At 43.6% G+C, this 19,994-nt stretch overlaps 2 protein-coding genes across 2 annotated transcripts in view; one reads left to right on the top strand and one right to left on the bottom strand.

The window, feature by feature from the left end:
• The window catches only part of zmp:0000000662 (RING finger protein 145), a 45,704-nt gene extending 27,727 nt beyond the window's left edge, over positions 1–17,977 (bottom strand). Inside the window, exons 1-7 of the mRNA XM_046367753.1 lie at positions 17,821–17,977; positions 17,002–17,306; positions 15,086–15,194; positions 14,255–14,346; positions 13,258–13,499; positions 12,862–13,037; positions 5,198–5,338 (exon numbers count right to left, since the gene is read on the bottom strand). Of these exons, the coding sequence (XP_046223709.1) occupies positions 5,198–5,338; positions 12,862–13,037; positions 13,258–13,499; positions 14,255–14,346; positions 15,086–15,194; positions 17,002–17,170 (929 nt within the window). The 5' untranslated portion in view covers positions 17,171–17,306; positions 17,821–17,977. The remainder of the gene's footprint in view (positions 1–5,197; positions 5,339–12,861; positions 13,038–13,257; positions 13,500–14,254; positions 14,347–15,085; positions 15,195–17,001; positions 17,307–17,820) is intronic.
• A 293-nt stretch (positions 17,978–18,270) lies between these two features.
• The window catches only part of cpxm1a (carboxypeptidase X (M14 family), member 1a), a 56,707-nt gene continuing 54,983 nt past the window's right edge, over positions 18,271–19,994 (top strand). The window contains exon 1 of the mRNA XM_046364664.1: positions 18,271–18,606. Coding sequence (XP_046220620.1) covers positions 18,309–18,606 — 298 coding nt within the window. The 5' untranslated portion in view covers positions 18,271–18,308. The remainder of the gene's footprint in view (positions 18,607–19,994) is intronic.

The following is a 19,994-nucleotide window of genomic DNA, read 5'->3' as shown; positions in this document are numbered from 1 at the left end:
GTTATGACAGAGCCAAGTGACTTGGTGTATAGCGAGAATAGGAGAGGGCCTAGAACAGAGCCCTGGGGGACACCAGTGGTGAGAGCGCGTGGTGAGGAGACAGATTCTCGCCACGCCACCTGGTAGGAGCGACCTGTCAGGTAGGACGCAATCCAAGCGTGGGCCGCGCCAGAGATGCCCAACTCGGAGAGGGTGGAGAGGAGGATCTGATGGTTCACAGTATCGAAGGCAGCCGATAGGTCTAGAAGGATGAGAGCAGAGGAGAGAGAGTTAGCTTTAGCGGTGCGGAGCGCCTCCGTGATACAGAGAAGAGCAGTCTCAGTTGAATGACTAGTCTTGAAACCTGACTGATTTGGATCAAGCAGGTCATTCTGAGAGAGATAGCGGGAGAGCTGACCAAGGACGGCACGTTCAAGAGTTTTGGAGAGAAAAGAAAGAAGGGATACTGGTCTGTAGTTGTTAACATCGGAGGGATCGAGTGTAGGTTTTTTCAGAAGGGGTGCAACTCTCGCTCTCTTGAAGACGGAAGGGACGTAGCCAGCGGTCAGGGATAAGTTGATGAGCGAGGTGAGGTAAGGGAGAAGGTCTCCGGAAATGGTCTGGAGAAGAGAGGAGGGGATAGGGTCGAGCGGGCAGGTTGTTGGGCGGCCGGCCGTCACAAGATGCGAGATTTCATCTGGAGAGAGAGGGGAGAAAGAGGTCAGAGCACAGGGTAGGGCAGTGTGAGCAGAACCAGCAGTGTCGTTTGACTTAGCAAACGAGGATCGGATGTCGTCGACCTTCTTTTCAAAATGGTTGACGAAGTCATCTGCAGAGAGGGAGGAGGAGGGGGAGGGGGAGGAGGATTCAGGAGGGAGGAGAAGGTGGCAAAGAGCTTCCTAGGGTTAGAGGCAGATGCTTGAAATTTAGAGTGGTAGAAAGTGGTTTTAGCAGCAGAGACAGAGGAGGAAAATGTAGAGAGGAGGGAGCGAAAGGATGCCAGGTCCAGTTTTCCTCCATTTCCGCTCGGCTGCCCGGAGCCCTGTTCTGTGAGCTCGCAATGAGTCGTCAAGCCACGGAGCGGGAGGGAGGACCGAGCCGGCCTGGAAGATAGGGGACATAGAGAGTCAAAGGATGCAGAAAGGGAGGAGAGGAGCGTTGAGGAGGCAGAATCAGGAGATAGGTTGGAGAAGGTTTGAGCAGAGGGAAGAGATGATAGGATGGAAGAGGAGAGAGTAGCGGGGGAGAGAGAGCGAAGGTTGGATACCATCCGAGTAGGGGCAGTGTGGGAAGTGTTGGATGAGAGCGAGAGGGAAAAGGATACAAGGTAGTGGTCGGAGACTTGGAGGGAGTTGCAATGAGGTTAGTGGAAGAACAGCATCTAGTAAAGATGAGGTCGAGCGTATTGCCTGCCTTGTGAGTAGGGGGGAAGGTGAGAGGGTGAGGTCAAAAGAGGAGAGGAGTGGAAAGAAGGAGGCAGAGAGGAATGAGTCAAAGGTAGACGTGGGGAGGTTAAAGTCGCCCAGAACTGTGAGAGGTGAGCCGTCTCAGGAAAGGAGCTTATCAATGCATCAAGCTCATTGATGAACTCTCCGAGGGGACCTGGAGGGCGATAAATGATAAGGATGTTAAGCTTGAAAGGGCTGGTAACTGTGACAGCATGAAATTCAAAGGAGGCGATAGACAGATGGGTAAGGGGAGAAAGAGAGAATGACCACTTGGGAGAGATAAGGATCCCGATGCCACCACCCCGCTGACCAGAAGCTCTCGGGGTGTGCGAGAACACGTGGGCGGACGAAGAGAGAGCAGTAGGAGTAGCAGTGTTATCTGTGGTGATCCATGTTTCTGTCAGTGCCAAGAAGTCGAGGGACTGGAGGGAGGCATAGGCTGAGATGAACTCTGCCTTGTTGGCCGCAGATCGGCAGTTCCAGAGGCTACCGGAGACCTGGAACTCCACGTGGGTCGTGCGCGCTGGGACCACCAGATTAGGGTGGCAGCGGCCACGCGGTGTGGAGCGTTTGTATGGTATGTGCAGAGAGGAGAGAACAGGGATAGACAGACACATAGTTGACAGGCTACAGAAGAGGCTACGCTAATGCAAGGAGATTGGAATGACAAGTGGACTACACGTCTCGAATGTTCAGAAAGTTAAGCTTACGTAGCAAGAATCTTATTGACTAAAATGATTAAAATGATACAATACTGCTGAAGTAGGCTAGCTGGCAGTGGCTGCGTTGTTGACATATAGGGTCCTGGTCAACAGTAGTGTTCTATATAGGGTCCTGGTCTACAGTAGTGTTCTATATAGGGAATAGGGTCCTGGTCAACAGTAGTGTTCTATATAGGGCCCTGGTCTTCAGTAGTGTTCTATATAGGGTCCTGGTCTACAGTAGTGTTCTATATAGGGTCCTGGTCTACAGTAGTGTTCTATATAGGGTCCTGGTCAACAGTAGTGTTCTATATAGGGTCCTGGTCTACAGTAGTGTTCTATATAGGGAATAGGGTCCTGGTCTACAGTAATGTTCCATATAGGGTCCTGGTCTACAGTAGTGTTCTATATAGGGTCCTGGTCAACAGTAGTGTACTATATAGGGTCCTGGTCTACAGTAGTGTTCTATATAGGGTCCTGGTCTACAGTAGTGTTCTATATAGGGTCCTGGTCAACAGTAGTGTTCTATAGGGAATAGGGTCCTGGTCTACAGTAGTGTTCTATAGGGAATAGGGTCCTGGTCAACAGTAGTGTTCTATATAGGGAATAGGGTCCTGGTCTACAGTAGTGTTCTATATAGGGTCCTGGTCTACAGTAGTGTTCTATATAGGGTCCTGGTCTACAGTAGTGTTCTATATAGGGTCCTGGTCAACAGTAGTGTTCTATATAGGGTCCTGGTCAACAGTAGTGTTCTATAGGGTCCTGGTAGGGAATAGGGTCCTGGTCTACAGTAGTGTTCTATATAGGGAATAGGGTCCTGGTCTACAGTAGTGTTCTATATAGGGTCCTGGTCTACAGTAGTGTTCTATATAGGGAATAGGGTCCTGGTCTACAGTAGTGTTCTATATAGGGTCCTGGTCTACAGTAGTGTTCTATATAGGGTCCTGGTCTACAGTAGTGTTCTATATAGTGTCCTGGTCAACAGTAGTGTTCTATATAGGGTCCTGGTCTACAGTAGTGTTCTATATAGGGTCCTGGTCAACAGTAGTGTTCTATATAGGGTCCTGGTCTACAGTAGTGTTCTATATAGGGAATAGGGTCCTGGTCAACAGTAGTGTTCTATATAGGGTCCTGGTCTACAGTAGTGTTCTATATAGGGTCCTGGTCAACAGTAGTGTTCTATATAGGGGGTCCTGGTCTACAGTAGTGTTCTATATAGGGTCCTGGTCAACAGTAGTGTTCTATATAGGGTCCTGGTCTACAGTAGTGTTCTATAGCTAGGAATAGGGTCCTGGTCTGTAATGTTCTCAGGGTCCTGGTAGACAGTAGTGTTCTAGGGTAGTAGGGTCCTGGTCAACAGTAGTGTACTATACAGGGTCCTGGTCTACAGTAAAAGTGTTCTAAAGGGTCCTGGTATTAGTAGTGTTCTATATAGGGTCCTGGTCAACAGTAGTGTACTATATAGGGTCCTGGTCAACAGTAGTGTCTATATAGGGTCCTGGTCAACAGTAGTGTTCTATATAGGGAATAGGGTCCTGGTCAACAGTAGTGTTCTATATAGGGAATAGGGTCCTGGTCAACAGTAGTGTACTATATAGGGTCCTGGTATACAGTAGTGTTCTATATAGGGAATAGGGTCCTGGTCAACAGTAGTGTACTATATAGGGTCCTGGTCTACAGTAGTGTTCTATATAGGGTCCTGGTCTACAGTAGTGTTCTATATAGGGTCCTGGTCAACAGTAGTGTACTATATAGGGTCCTGGTCAACAGTAGTGTTCTATATAGGGAATAGGGTCCTGGTCTACAGTAGTGTTCTATATAGGGAATAGGGTCCTGGTCTACAGTAGTGTTCTATATAGGGTCCTGGTCAACAGTAGTGTTCTATATAGGGTCCTGGTCTACAGTAGTGTTCTATATAGGGTCCTGGTCAACAGTAGTGTTCTATATAGGGTCCTGGTCTACAGTAGTGTTCTATATAGGGTCCTGGTCTACAGTAGTGTTCTATATAGGGTCCTGGTCAACAGTAGTGTACTATATAGGGTCCTGGTCTACAGTAGTGTTCTATATAGGGTCCTGGTCTACAGTAGTGTTCTATATAGGGTCCTGGTCAACAGTAGTGTACTATATAGGGTCCTAGTCAACAGTAGTGTACTATATAGGGTCCTGGTCAACAGTAGTGTACTATATAGGGTCCTGGTCAACAGTAGTGTTCTATATAGGGAATAGGGTCCTGGTCAACAGTAGTGTACTATATAGGTTCCTGGTCTACAGTAGTGTTCTATATAGGGAATAGGGTCCTGGTCAACAGTAGTGTACTATATAGGGTCCTGGTCAACAGTAGTGTTCTATATAGGGCCCTGGTCTACAGTAGTGTTCTATATAGGGCCCTGGTCAACAGTAGTGTTCTATATAGGGAATAGGGTCCTGGTCAACAGTAGTGTTCTATATAGGGTCCTGGTCTACAGTAGTGTTCTATATAGGGTCCTGGTCTACAGTAGTGTTCTATATAGGGTCCTGGTCAACAGTAGTGTACTATATAGGGTCCTGGTCTACAGTAGTGTTCTATATAGGGTCCTGGTCTACAGTAGTGTTCTATATAGGGCCCTGGTCAACAGTAGTGTTCTATATAGGGAATAGGGCCCTGGTCAACAGTAGTGTTCTATATAGGGAATAGGGTCCTGGTCTACAGTAGTGTACTATATAGGGTCCTGGTCAACAGTAGTGTTCTATATAGGGTCCTGGTCAACAGTAGTGTACTATATAGGGTCCTGGTCTACAGTAGTGTTCTATATAGGGTCCTGGTCTACAGTAGTGTTCTATATAGGGAATAGGGCCCTGGTCTACAGTAGTGTTCTATATAGGGCCCTGGTCAACAGTAGTGTTCTATATAGGGAATAGGGCCCTGGTCCACAGTAGTGTTCTATATAGGGAATAGGGCCCTGGTCAACAGTAGTGTACTATATAGGGAATAGGGCCCTGGTCAACAGTAGTGTACTATATAGGGAATAGGGTGCCATTTGGGATGCAGTCCTAGACACCTGCCTTGTGTAAGTCAACCCCCCAGCCCACCTGTGCATGACGTTGTCATTCTGTACTGCAGTGTAGCCCCCCAGGTAGAACTTGGTGAGGTTGAGCAGCCCCAGGCCCAGGTAAGACACCACCGACGTCAGGCCCAGCAGGGAGTAGGGGGTGACACAGCACTCAGAGACACTGAGGAGAGAACACAGACAGACACAGCACTCAGAGACACTGAGGAGAGAACACAGACAGACACAGCACTCAGAGACACTGAGGAGAGAACACAGACAGACAGCACTCAGAGACACTGAGGAGAGAACACAGACAGACAGCACTCAGAGACACTGAGGAGAGAACACAGACAGACAGCACTCAGAGACACTGAGGAGAGAACACAGACAGACAGCACTCAGAGACACTGAGGAGAGAACACAGACAGACAGACAGACAGACAGACAGACAGACAGACAGACAGACAGACAGACAGACAGACAGACAGACAGACAGACAGACAGACAGACAGACAGACAGACAGACAGACAGACAGACAGACAGACAGACAGACAGACAGACAGACAGACAGACAGACAGACAGACAGACAGACAGACAGACAGACAGACAGACAGACAGACAGACAGACAGACAGACAGACAGACAGACAGACAGACAGACAGACAGACAGACAGACAGACAGACAGACAGACAGACAGACAGACAGACAGACAGACAGACAGACAGACAGACAGACAGACAGACAGACAGACAGACAGACAGACAGACAGACAGACAGACAGACAGACAGACAGACAGACAGACAGACAGACAGACAGAGACAGACAGACAGACAGACAGACAGAGACAGACAGACAGACAGACAGACAGACAGACAGACAGACAGACAGACAGACGTTGATCTTCAGAGCCTTCAGAAAGTATTCACACCCTTTTACACATTTGGTTGTGTTACATAGTGGGATTAAAATGGATTCAATACATAGTGGGATTAAAATGGATTCAATACATAATGGGATTAAAATGGATTCAATACATAATGGGATTAAAATGGATTCAATACATAGTGGGATTAAAATGGACTCAATACATAATGGGATTAAAATGGATTCAATACATAGTGGGATTAAAATGGATTCAATACATAGTGGGATTAAAATGGATTCAATACATAATGGGATTAAAATGGATTCAATACATAATGGGATTAAAATGGATTCAATACATAGTGGGATTAAAATGGATTCAATACATAGTGGGATTAAAATGGATTCAATACATAATGGGATTAAAATGGATTCAATACATAATGGGATTAAAATGGATTCAATACATAATGGGATTAAAATGGATTCAACACATAGTGGGATTAAAATGGATTCAATACATAATGGGATTAAAATGGATTCAACACATAGTGGGATTAAAATGGATTCAATACATAATGGGATTAAAATGGATTCAATACATAATGGGATTAAAATGGATTCAATACATAATGGGATTAAAATGGATTCAATACATAATGGGATTAAAATGGATTCAATACATAATGGGATTAAAATGGATTCAATACATAGTGGGATTAAAATGGATTCAATACATAGTGGGATTAAAATGGATTCAATACATAATGGGATTAAATGGATTCAATACATAATGGGATTAAAATGGATTCAATACATAGTGGGATTAAAATGGATTCAATACATAGTGGGATTAAAATGGATTCAATACATAATGGGATTAAAATGGATTCAATACATAATGGGATTAAAATGGATTCAATACATAGTGGGATTAAAATGGATTCAATACATAATGGGATTAAAATGGATTCAATACATAGTGGGATTAAAATGGATTCAATACATAGTGGGATTAAAATGGATTCAATACATAATGGGATTAAAATGGATTCAATACATAATGGGATTAAAATGGATTCAATACATAGTGGGATTAAAATGGATTCAATACATAGTGGGATTAAAATGGATTCAATACATAATGGGATTAAAATGGATTCAATACATAGTGGGATTAAAATGGATTCAATACATAGTGGGATTAAAATGGATTCAATACATAATGGGATTAAAATGGATTCAATACATAGTGGGATTAAAATGGATTCAATACATAGTGGGATTAAAATGGATTCAAGACATAATGGGATTAAAATGGATTCAATACATAGTGGGATTAAAATGGATTCAAGACATAATGGGATTAAAATGGATTCAAGACATAATGGGATTAAAATGGATTCAATACATAGTGGGATTAAAATGGATTCAAGACATAATGGGATTAAAATGGATTCAATACATAGTGGGATTAAAATGGATCTCATTGTCATTTTGTGTCAACGATCTACACAAAATACTCCAATGTCAAAGTGTAAGAAAAATGATAAACTTTCTAAAAGATGAAAAATAAAACACTTTCTTGATGACATAAATGTTCAACCCTGAGTCAATAGATGTTAGAAGCACCTTTGGCAGCGATTACAGCTGCGTCTCTAAGAGTCTCTAAGAGCTGTGAGTCTTTCTGGGTAAGTCTCTAAGAGCTGTGAGTCTTTCTGGGTAAGTCTCTAAGAGCTGTGCGTCTTTCTGGGTAAGTCTCTAAGATCTGTGAGTCTTTCTGGGTAAGTCTCTAAGAGCTGTGAGTCTTTCTGGGTAAGTCTCTAAGAGCTGTGAGTCTTTCTGGGTAAGTCTCTAAGAGCTGTGAGTCTTTCTGGGTAAGTCTCTAAGAGCTGTGAGTCTTTCTAGGTAAGTCTCTAAGAGCTGTGAGTCTTTCTGGGTAAGTCTGTAAGAGCTGTGAGTCTTTCTGGGTAAGTCTGTAAGAGCTGTGGGTCTTTCTGGGTAAGTCTCTAAGAGCTGTGAGTCTTTCTGGGTAAGTCTCTAAGAGCTGTGAGTCTTTCTGGGTAAGTCTCTAAGAGCTGTGAGTGCACATAGAAATGTATGCCATAGATCAGTCATTCTCATTGAAAGCCAGTCTAAGAAGCTGTAGATCTGTTCTATGTACGTTATTTCTATGCTTCCCGTTCTTAAATTTAGTTTTCATGTCTTTTACTTTCGGTTTTGTACGCCAGCTTCAAAGAGCTGAAAACAAAATATATTTTGGGGGGGTTTTATGGAAAATATATTTCACAGCGGTTTAGATGCTACACTGATTCTCTACAACATATTGTTTATATTTGTCACATAAACTGAAATTAAGGACAAACTATTTTTGGAGCAATTTAGTGCATAGTGCATCTCTAAGTCCAAACTGTAACTAGGCCACTAGGGAACATTCAATGTCGTCTTGGTAAGCGACTCCCGTGTAGATTTGGCCTTGTGTTTTTAGGTTATTGTCCTGCTGAAAGGTGAATTTCTTCTCCCAATGTCTGGTGGAAAACTGAACCAGGTTTTCCTCCAGAGTTTTTCCCCCCTCAGCTTAACTCCAGTATGTTTATCCTTAAACTCCCTAGTCAACAAACATTAATGACATCACACTTGCTCAGACCCACATGTTCCCACAATATCAACACCAAATGTTGTTTCTAATAACTTGTAAGACTCTGCCCCATATCACTTCAGATTGTGTTACGTTGTTTCTGTCGCTAGCCAGATTTTTTTAATTTAAAAAAAATCTGTTATGTTATTAATGTTTGTTGAAATGTATGCATGTAAATGTTACATTGTCTATTGTTTTTGTCGATGTATGTTTGTGTTTATTGTAAAAATATAAGCAAAAAAACTCCCTAGTCCTTGCCGATGACAAGCATACCCATAACATGATGCAGCCACCACCATGCTTGAAAATATGAAGAGTGGTACTCAGTGATGTTGTGATGGATTTGTCCCAAAAATACAGTACACACTTTGTATTCATAAAGCCATATGTTTTTCAGTAATACTTTAGTGCCGTGTTGCAAACAGGAAGCATGTTTTGGAATATTGTTATTCTGTACAAGATTCATTCTTTTCACTCTGTCATTCAGGTTATCATTGTTGATTAACTATCGTAGCCATTAAACTCTGTAACTGTTTTAAAGTCTGTTTTAAACATTTGTCTCATGATGAAATCCCTGAGCGGTTTCCTTCCTCTCCAGCAACTGAGTTGGGAAGGACGCCTGTATCTTTGTAGAGACTGGGTGTATTGATACATCATCCAGAGTGTAATTAATAACTTCACCAGGCTCAAAGGGATATTCACCCATCTACCAATAGGTGCCCTTCTTTGCAAGGCATTGGAAAACCTCCCCGGTCGTTGTGGTTGAATCTGTGTTTGAAATCCACTGCTCAACTGAGGTACCTTACAGTCATTCAAATATCACGTTAAACACTATTATTGCACACAGAGTGAGTCCATGAAACTTATTGTGACTTGTTGAGCACATTTGTGATTTGTTTCAGGAAACTAGGCATATGTCGTGGGTCACTACCTCACAGGAGAGACATTTGAAAGTCAACTTTTTTTTTAAATCAAAATTATTTTTGTTGTTGTCAGAAATGCCTTCTGGAACATTTGAACTTTCATGTGCCTTAATAACAAACTTGTTTACCATCTATCTCAGAGCCATTTGCATAGCTAGTTACAGCCTAATGTTAGCTAGTTAGCTAACATTGAACCTGTTTTGGTTAGCTACCTACAGATTCATGCAGGGTAGTAACGTTATGAGTTGGGATTATGGTTCATTGTTTAGCTAGCTAGCTACATGTCTAAACAAAACACTCCACTACGCAAGTAACCATTTCAATTGAATGTTCATGATGTCCTTTCGACAAGTGTTGATAGACGTAGCTGGTAAATTCACTCTCGTCTGAGTGCCACTAACTGAAACATTTATGAATGCTCAACACCCGCTGAATACGGCCGGCGTGCGTAAACGTTGGCAATTTTTTTTTATTTTTATTAAATTGTTGCCAGCAGCACAGTTATAAGTCACCAACGCTTTGGATAACATGAAAACAGCCTAACCAGCTCTGCTAGGGAAAGTAAAATGGTCAGAGTGAGGTGTTGTGTCTGGAAGTAGCTAGCAAGTTTGCCAACGTTAGCCAGTTAGCTTGGGTGCTTGACTGCTGTTGTTAGGGACAGAACTCTCGGATCATCCCTACTACTAGGCCAGAGCGTCCAGTGTGAGCTCTGAACGCTCCGAGAGCCAAACGCTCTGAATTTACAAACGGACAATCTGACACCGCTCTGGGTTTATGAATGCCCAGAGTGCACTCTGGCACTCCAGATTGAATTTAATGAACACACCCGTAGTATAAACCACCCTTTAGTCTTGGTTGTTTAGTACATGGCATCCGATGTGAATCCTTAACGAGATGGGCGGGGCTAAAGCTTCAGAGGGTGTGAACGATGCTGAATGGGTGGGGCTAAAAGCTTCAAAGGGTGTGAACGATGCTGAATGGGTGGGGCTAAAGCTTAAGAGGGTGTGAACGATGCTGAATGGGTGGGGCTAAAGCTTAGAGGGTGTGAACGATGCTGAAGGTAAAGCTTAAGAGGGTGTGAACGATGCTGAATGGGTGGGGCTAAAGCTAAAGAGGGTGTGAACTATGCTGAATGGGTGGGGCTAAAGCTTAAGAGTGTGTGAACAATGCTGAATGGGTGGGGCTAAAAGCTTAAGAGGGTGTGAACGATGCTGAATGGGTGGGGCTAAAGCTTAAGAGGGTGTGAACAATGCTGAATGGGTGGGGGGCTGAATGGGTGGGGCTAAAGCTTAAGAGGGTGTGAAAGCTGAATGGGTGGGGCTAAGAGGGTGTGAACAATGCTGAATGGGTGGGGCTAAAAGCTTAAGAGGGTGTGAACAATGCTGAATGGGTGGGGCTAAAGCTTAAGAGTGTGTGAACAATGCTGAATGGGTGGGGCTAAAAGCTTAAGAGGGTGTGAACGATGCTGAATGGGTGTAGACAAAGAAGAGCTCTCCAGGAGGTGTACCAAAAATAAAGGCCATTTTCTCAAAAATGCAGAATTACTTTCCCATTGTTCCTCAACTGTAGTGTATAATATACCATTTTATAGCTCTGAGTTTCTACTTTTATCCAATGTAAAAAAGACAATTTCAAATGTTACTACATAAGACCGAATCATGCCAGTCAGTCACATTGTTACTCCTGAATTTATTTAGGCTTTGCCATAACAAAGGAGTAAAATACTTATTGACTCCAAGACATTTCAGCTTTTCATTCATTTGTAAAAATGTCTAAAAACACAATTCCACTTTGACATTATGGGGTATTGTGGGTAGGCCAGGGACACAACATTTCAATTTAAAATCCATTTTAAAATTCTGTCTGTAAGATAACAAAATGTAGAAACACTTAAGGGGTATGAATACTTTCTGAAAGCACTGTAGATACACATACTGGTATCATGGATCTACAGGAGACTCAATACACATTTCTACCCAGAGTATGAGTGGTTGAGTTAGTGTACCAGAGAATTACATGTATCTCTAATGACTGTCTACAGAGACCCAGTCTACAGAGACCATGGCCCAGAGAGTCTTAGGAGCCAGAATTACCAGTCAGGGGAAGTCTACAGAGTGAAGTCTTAGCCAGAATTACCAGGGGAAGTCTACAGAGACCATGGCCCAGAGAGTCTTAGGAGCCAGGCGGTGAATTACCAGTCAGGGGAAGTCTACAGAGACCATGGCCCAGAGAGTCTTAGGAGCCAGGCGGTGAATTACCAGGGGAAGTCTACAGAGACCATGGCCCAGAGAGTCTTAGGAGCCAGGCGGTGAATTACCAGTCAGGGGAAGTCTACAGAGACCATGGCCCAGAGAGTCTTAGGAGCCAGGCGGTGAATTACAGAGACCAGTCAGTCTTAGGAGCCAGGCGGTGAATTACCAGTCAGGGGAAGTCTACAGAGACCATGGCCCAGAGAGTCTTAGGAGCCAGGCGGTGAATTACCAGTCAGGGGAAGTCTACAGAGACCATGGCCCAGAGAGTCTTAGGAGCCAGAGTCTACAGAGACCATGGCCCAGAGAGTCTTAGGAGCCAGGCGGTGAATTACCAGTCAGGGGAAGTCTACAGAGACCATGGCCCAGAGGCGGAGTCTTACAGAGACCAGCCAGAGTCTTAGGAGCCGGTGAATTACCAGTCAGGGAAGTCTACAGAGACCATGGCCCAGTCAGGCGGTGAATTACCAGGGAAGTCTACAGAGACCATGGCCCAGAGAGTCTTAGGAGCCAGGCGGTGAATTACCAGTCAGGGGAAGTCTACAGAGACCATGGCCCAGAGAGTCTTAGGAGCCAGGCGGTGAATTACCAGTCAGGGGAAGTCTACAGAGACCATGGCCCAGAGAGTCTTAGGAGCCAGGCGAATTACCAGTGAATTACCAGTCTTCAGGCGGTGAATTACCAGAAGTCTACAGAGACCATGGCCCAGATTACCAGTCTTAGGAGACCATGGCCCAGAGAGTCTTGAGCCAGGTGGTGAATTACCAGTCAGGGGAAGTCTACAGAGACCATGGCCCAGAGAGTCTTAGGAGCCAGGCGGTGAATTACCAGTCAGGGGAAGTCTACAGAGACCATGGCCCAGAGAGTCTTAGGAGCCAGGCGGTGAATTACCAGTCAGGGGAAGTCTACAGAGACCATGGCCCAGAGAGTCTTAGGAGCCAGGCGGTGAATTACATGTATCTCTAATGGTGGACGTTGAAACGCAGGTTTAGGTGTAGCGCCTTCATGTATCTCTACGGAGTGTACCTTGTGAGGAGGAAGAACAGCACCCCCTCGTGGTTGCCTGTTGTATTGTTGGTCATGGAGTAAGAACACAGCTGGACCACAAACAGCACAGACCAGAACACACTGAACAACACTGGCACTGCAAACTGATTCCAGAGAGAGATAGTCACCGCGAGGAGTCTATACAGCTCTATCACCTGCGAGAGAGACAGAGAGAGAGAGGAATAACGTGAGTGGGTTTGTCATGTGTGATCAGAGACGGGTAGATGGTAGACTGGGTTGGTAGATGGTATACTGGGTTGGTGATCAGAGACGGGTAGATGGTAGACTGGGTTAGTAATGTGTGAACAGAGGGGGTTAGAGAGGATAGCCCTGTGGTGAGGGGGTTAGAGGGGAGGGGGTTAGAGGGGATATCACCTCCAGTTGAAGCAGTTCAGAGCAGGCTGCCCTGGCCAGCCGGTACGGCACGAACAGATTGGACAGGAGGAACATGGCCACACCTATTCCAGTCAGGGCCGTGGAGAAGGAGTTGACCAAAAGCAGGGTGTTATGGGGCATGGCACAGAGACGGGCCAATAGGGGCAGAAGGTGGGCAGAGAACAGCCACACCTTCCTGGTCTTCATGAGGAAGGCACACAACGTACTCAATATGACCTGACCTACACACACAGGGGCACATAAACACAAACCAACGAGAGAGAGAGAGAGAGAGAGAGAGGTAGAGAGAGAGAGGTAGAGAGAGAGAGAGGTAGAGAGAGAGAGAGAGAGACAGAGAGAGAGAGAGGTAGAGAGAGGAGAGAGAGAGAGAGAGGTAGAGAGAGAGAGAGAGACAGAGAGAGACAGAGAGAGAGAGAGAGAGAGAGAGAGAGAGAGAGAGAGAGAGAGGTAGAGAGAGAGGAGAGAGAGAGAGAGAGAGACAGAGAGAGAGAGAGAGAGAGAGAGAGAGAGAGAGAGAGAGAGAGAGAGAGAGACAGAGAGAGACAGAGAGAGAGAGAGAGAGAGAGAGAGAGAGAGAGAGAGAGAGAGAGAGAGAGACAGAGAGAGAGAGAGACAGAGAGAGAGACAGAGAGAGAGACAGAGAGAGAGAGAGAGAGAGACACAGAGAGAGACACACAGAGAGAGAGAGAGAGACAGTGAGAGAGAGAGAGACAGAGAGAGACAGAGAGAGAGAGAGAGAGAGAGACACAGAGAGAGACACACAGAGAGAGACACAGAGAGAGAGAGAGAAGAGAGAGAGACAGAGAGAGAGACAGAGAGAGAGACAGAGAGAAAGACAGAGAGACAGAGAGAGAGACAGAAAAAGAGAGTTAAAAAAAGAAGCTATATTATGGTTTGTACAGTGAGTTGTCATGGAAAGTAGCCAGTGATAGCTATGGGAAAACAAAGGGATATAGTGCAAGTGTGTGTGACTTACTAGTCAGGGAAGAGACAAACCGGTTGAAGGCCTGAGAGTCGAGGTACAGGGCTCCGTCATACCCATACTGCACCTCTCCATGGACATAGTCCCTGTGGGGAAAAACACATCAACGGTCACTCACCATGTCAACAACAGCAAGGGGAAACCCTCTTTCAAATCTGGTTTTATAAAGATGGACCAAAGAGGGAAAACAGTAAATAAGCTTTTATGACCAATTAAGCTCTACTAGCATACTGGGAAGTGTAGTTGTTCGCATAAGATTGGCCCAAGTCGTACAGACTATCATAGAAGATGTCACACTCCGTATAGCTATAGAACATCTATTTGCATTCTGGGAAGTGTAGTTGTTCGCATAAGATTGACCCAAGTCGTACAGACTATCATAGAAGATGTCACACTCCGTATAGCTATAGAACATCTATTTGCATTCTGGGAAGTGTAGTTGTTCGCATAAGATTGACCCAAGTCGTACAGACTATCATAGAAGATGTCACACTCCGTATAGCTATAGAACATCTATTTGCATTCTGGGAAGTGTAGTTGTTCGCATAAGATTGACCCAAGTCGTACAGACTATCATAGAAGATGTCACACTCCGTATAGCTATAGAACATCTATTTGCATTCTGGGAAGTGTAGTTGTTCTCATAAGAACTGTGAAGTTATAACAAGAGCGTTAGCTGTTTTAGTACTCACTACACGGTAGCCATTTTTGGGTTTTGTGACTAACCAGTCTCTCATAATAACAGCCTTTATCTGATTTGATTCTGTGTTGCTGAAATCAATCTGTATGTTTTTTATGGCAATGTCTGAAAGTGTAGACACTCACTTGGAGATCTGGTGTCCCACGTAAAAGAGCAGAGTGGTGAGGATGTAGAGGTAGACCTTGATGATGTGTCTCAATGGTAAAAGTAACATTACCACGTTGATCACGTGACCTGGGGGAGGACAGAGACAACAGCACTGACAGTGCTCACAGAGCAGAACAACTGGGGTGTATTCGCACACACACACACACACACACACACACACACACACACACACACACACACACACACACACACACACACACACACACACACACACACACGTGGGTATAATTTGTGGAACGTTCCAAAAAAAACGTTGTAAAATAACAAGGTTGCCAACTAACAACGCATACAAAGCGTTGTTAGTTGTTAGTTAAAGCGTTACAAAGCGTTGTTAGCGTTAGTTAATTAATTTACCTAGCTAACTAGCTGCCGAATAAGACGTCAACTCACCACGTAGCTTATTCTTAACGTTTGTCCTATGCTAGGCTATCAAGAGTGAGAAGACATTTTTCGGGAATAAACGGTGATGAGTGGGAAAACTTAATGAAATGGCCCACTCTCTACCCCGGTATCTTATTCGGCCGCTATACAACTTTTCCACAGGGTCTTCAACCGTGTTGTTCGTTGGCTACCTTGCTATTTACAACGGGTTTTTTGGAACAGACCCAAGACACACGCAACAAAAAATGTTTGCAACGTAGCTACCAACAGAAAACGTTTCTCAACAAAACTTGAGTTTCTATTGGGCAAATTCAGGTAAGTCCCTCCCTGTTTTGCTCCACTTGCTTCTGTTTGGTTCCTAGTGAATACAGCCCTGGTTTTCCTCTACAGTGAAATGGTGGTTCAGGAAAGACAACACAAATGGTTAAAGTCACATTGGAGAAATATGTAATGATATGGTGATGGTTCTGTCTCAAATGGCACCTATATAGAACACTACTGTAGACCAGAGGGCCCTATATAGAACACTACTGTAGACCAGGACCCTAGAACACTACTGTAGACCAGGACCCTATATAGAACACTACTGAACACTACTGTAGACCAGGACCCTAGAACACTACTGTTAGAACACTAGAACACTACTGTAGACCAGGACCCTATATAGAACACTACTAGACCAGGTTAGACCAGGACCCTATATAGAACACTATTATATAGAACACTACTGTAGACCAGGGGACCTGTAGACCAGGGCCCTATATAGAACACTACTGTAGACCAGGACCCTATATAGACCCTATATAGAACACTACTGTAGACCAGGGCCCTATATAGAACACTACTGTTGACCAGGACACTACTGTAGACCAGGGCCCTATATAGAACACTACTGTAGACCAGGACCCTATATAGAACACTACTGTTGACCAGGACCCTATATAGAACACTACTGTAGACCAGGACCCTAGAATATAGAACACTACTGACCCTTATAGACCAGGACCCTATTCCCTATATAGAACACTACTGACCCTATATAGACCAGGGACCCTATATAGAACACTACTGTTGACCAGGACCCTATATAGAACACTACTGTTGACCAGGACCCTATATAGAACACTACTGTAGACCAGGACCCTATATAGAACACTACTGTAGACCAGGACCCTATATAGAACACTACTGTAGACCAGGACCCAGGATATAGAACACTACTGTAGACCAGGACCAGAACACTACTAGACCAGGATTAGAACACCTGTAGACCAGGACCCTATTCCCTATATAGACACACTACTGTTGACCAGAGCCCTATTCCTTATATAGTACACTACTGTTGACCAGGACCCTATTCCCTATATAGTACACTACTGTTGACCAGGACCCTATTCCCTATATAGTACACTACTGTTGACCAGAGCCCTATTCCCTATATAGTACACTACTGTTGACCATTTGGGACGTAGCTGATGTGTATGAATGTTACCTAGGTAATAGAGGTTCCAGATAACATATTTGTATTTGAAGAGCATGTCTTCGTTCTTCGCCCTGAGGTGCTCTGTGAAGCTATCAATGTCACATTTATAGAGCAAGTCCAGTACCAGGATGCTTGGCACCCTCAGAACAATGTTGGCGACGTCTTCCAACCGAGGCATCTTGAGATAATTCGTCCCCTTTTGGCGTGGTAGAAAAATGTTTGGTGAGCAGAATTATTTTGTCACAAGGTCAGAGAAGAGAGGCAGATAGATGTCTGTCCATCTGACTGGTCCCTCTTCATGGTCGGTTATTAACCTGCCACACACACACACACACACACACACACACACACACACACACACACACACACACACACACACACACACACACACACACACACACACACTGACATGATCAACATCAAAGTTGACAACAACAACAAACTATCAATCTGTCTACCAATGACCGTCGTCCTACTGGTGAAATCTATTAGTTGGCTTTGAAAGCGACGGCCTTGTTTTCTGCCACAAGTATCTATCCACATGACATAATGGGACTATTGACATTGAAGGTGCACAACCCGAAGTGACCCCTTGACCCCTAGTTAACTGCTTTACGTCTTACGTTCCTTAGTAATGACACGTGTGTCAACAAACTACATCTCGGTCTATTTATGTCGGAGGACAACAGCTATACCACAGCATTTAATTGTAGCTAGCTAGAACCAGATGTTATTACAACATGCTAAGACGTTAGCATTGTAGCTAGCTACTTTTGATTCTGATATGACGCTTCTGTCATAGTGGCAACATTTCAAAATAAGTTGTACCGGTTGTAAAACCACGAACGATATCCAACGAAACGCATATGATACTGTAAATGAAGCTAATATCCTTCTTCTGACAGCATGTTGTAAAATGAAAATGGACAATTATCTAGCTAGAGTTGTTATGGTTCTCCAAACAGTCCAGTCGCTTGCGTGGCCATTTCCGGGATAGACGTCATATGCCGATGACGCGTCATACGTCGGTTTTTACATTTTTTTAAAAACCAAATTAGATGTGTCTCTTTCAAAATTAAAAGTCAATCGTTGAAATAAAGCTATAATCAAATAAGACAGCCTCCGAAATCGGAATACAAATAAAATGCAACAATGCTCTATTTCTCGCGTGTGCTCTCTTTTAAAAAAACGTTATATATACCCGTACTGTAGGTTTTACGGTAATATGTGCAGCTTATTGATATATTACGGTTTTATAAATACGGAGCGCTTGTGGGTTTAAGTGGACAGCTCTATGTTTCAAGCACAGAAAGAGAATGGCCAAGATATTGTGCATTTTGTCTGCAATAGTTTTTGTCGTGAAAACTGACGATGTCAGCGAATTTAATGCAACTGTCCCAGCCGTTAACATGACATTGAACTCTACTGTTAACAGAACGATAGCTTTTAAGACGCCTGTGTTCTCATTATTCTCCACCACCACCACAGCCAATAAACCAGTTTTGGGAAAGAAAAATATGCGAAAGAAAAATGCAGATGACAAGCGCATCGATCAAGACGAGGATGGAAAACATGAAAACAAAAATGGCACAGCAGACGCAAAGAAAGAACCTGGTAAATGTATTACCTAGTCCTTTGCAAATGAATTTATTCTGAAATGTACATACGTCAGCATTTAACTGATTGGCATTGTGCATGCCATGGGGGGATTTTCTCAACTTTTCTTTTTGTGCACGGATAGATGTTCTCTACTTTAATAATGGTTTATTTAGTTCATACGGTTTTTTTGTGTGCGTTTCACAGTTGCACGGTAGGCTATTAGCATTCTGTAGCAGGTTTTCAGCAGGATGACTGTCTTAGTAATTGGTTCTGTATGTGCAGGAGTAACCTAGTAGCCTGTAATTAATGCATTTAATAAAGGGCAGACAAGGCTACAGTCATGTAACAGTCGGTCGAATACTGTCATTCTGCCAGATACAGTCACTACTTCCTTTCCTTCTGTATATATATATATTTATATTACACATTCTTGTTCTTGATATAAACTTTGAAGAAAATAAAGACTTGCCGGTATAACTTAGGCTTATTAAGCTGTTATTGATGTAAAGCATGAAGTCCTTATAACTTAATAATAATTAATTTGATAATATCATTATAATACTTGTGTAATATAATTATTTAAAGTAACTGCCCAGTGTTTCCAGATTTCAATGAAATAGGACCTATAATTACATACATGTTATGTTTGAATGGTGTGTGCGGAAACCAGTCAAAAAATAAAAAGTTAAATAGATTGCTGATTGTCTCGCGCATCCTCCTCAAAACCGCTGATTGGTCAGTTTATCCTCCCGAGGAGTATTTCCATATGAGGAAATAGCAAGCATTTTTCAAACGTCTGTTTGAGATACAAGTTTGAGGTGGGGTTTTTGAAGTGTTTTTTTTCTTCTTCTCCAATTTATGCTTTGGCCACAAATACGACTAAGGACGAGTCAACAACTTTATTTGGATATGAGTCAACAGAATATTAACTTTTAAACGTGAGATTTTCACAGTGCAGTTACTTTAATAATGTAATAGTAATAATAATAATATAATTACAAAAAAACACATAATAATTGCTTGAATACGGCCCCTTTGGCACTCCTCCTTACAGGCTGACTAGACCGCTCGCTAGACCCCACCGCTCACGTGCACTGCAAAATACATCTAGAAATCCATGTTATTCAATTATTGCACCCACACTACTCGCGCGCGTCAACGAGCCTCTGCGTTGCCAAGGACTAAAATACAAGTCCTTTCTATTTCTGACGCAGATCGCGGCTGCAAGTCCTGCCTCTCCCATCTTCTCATTGGTTTATAGAAGTGGGTACCCAGGTGCCATCTCCTCATTATGTAAATCACAAATAATCATAAATAAGTATTCAAACCCTTTACTCATTACTTTGCACCTTTGGCAGTGATTACAGACTCGAGTCTTCTTGGGTATGACACTACAAGCTTGG

This window comes from Oncorhynchus gorbuscha, linkage group LG10, assembly GCF_021184085.1.
Source record: "Oncorhynchus gorbuscha isolate QuinsamMale2020 ecotype Even-year linkage group LG10, OgorEven_v1.0, whole genome shotgun sequence".
Lineage (NCBI taxonomy): Eukaryota > Metazoa > Chordata > Actinopteri > Salmoniformes > Salmonidae > Oncorhynchus > Oncorhynchus gorbuscha.
Note: the sequence above shows the minus strand (reverse complement) of the source record. Positions and strands in the feature narration are given on the sequence as shown.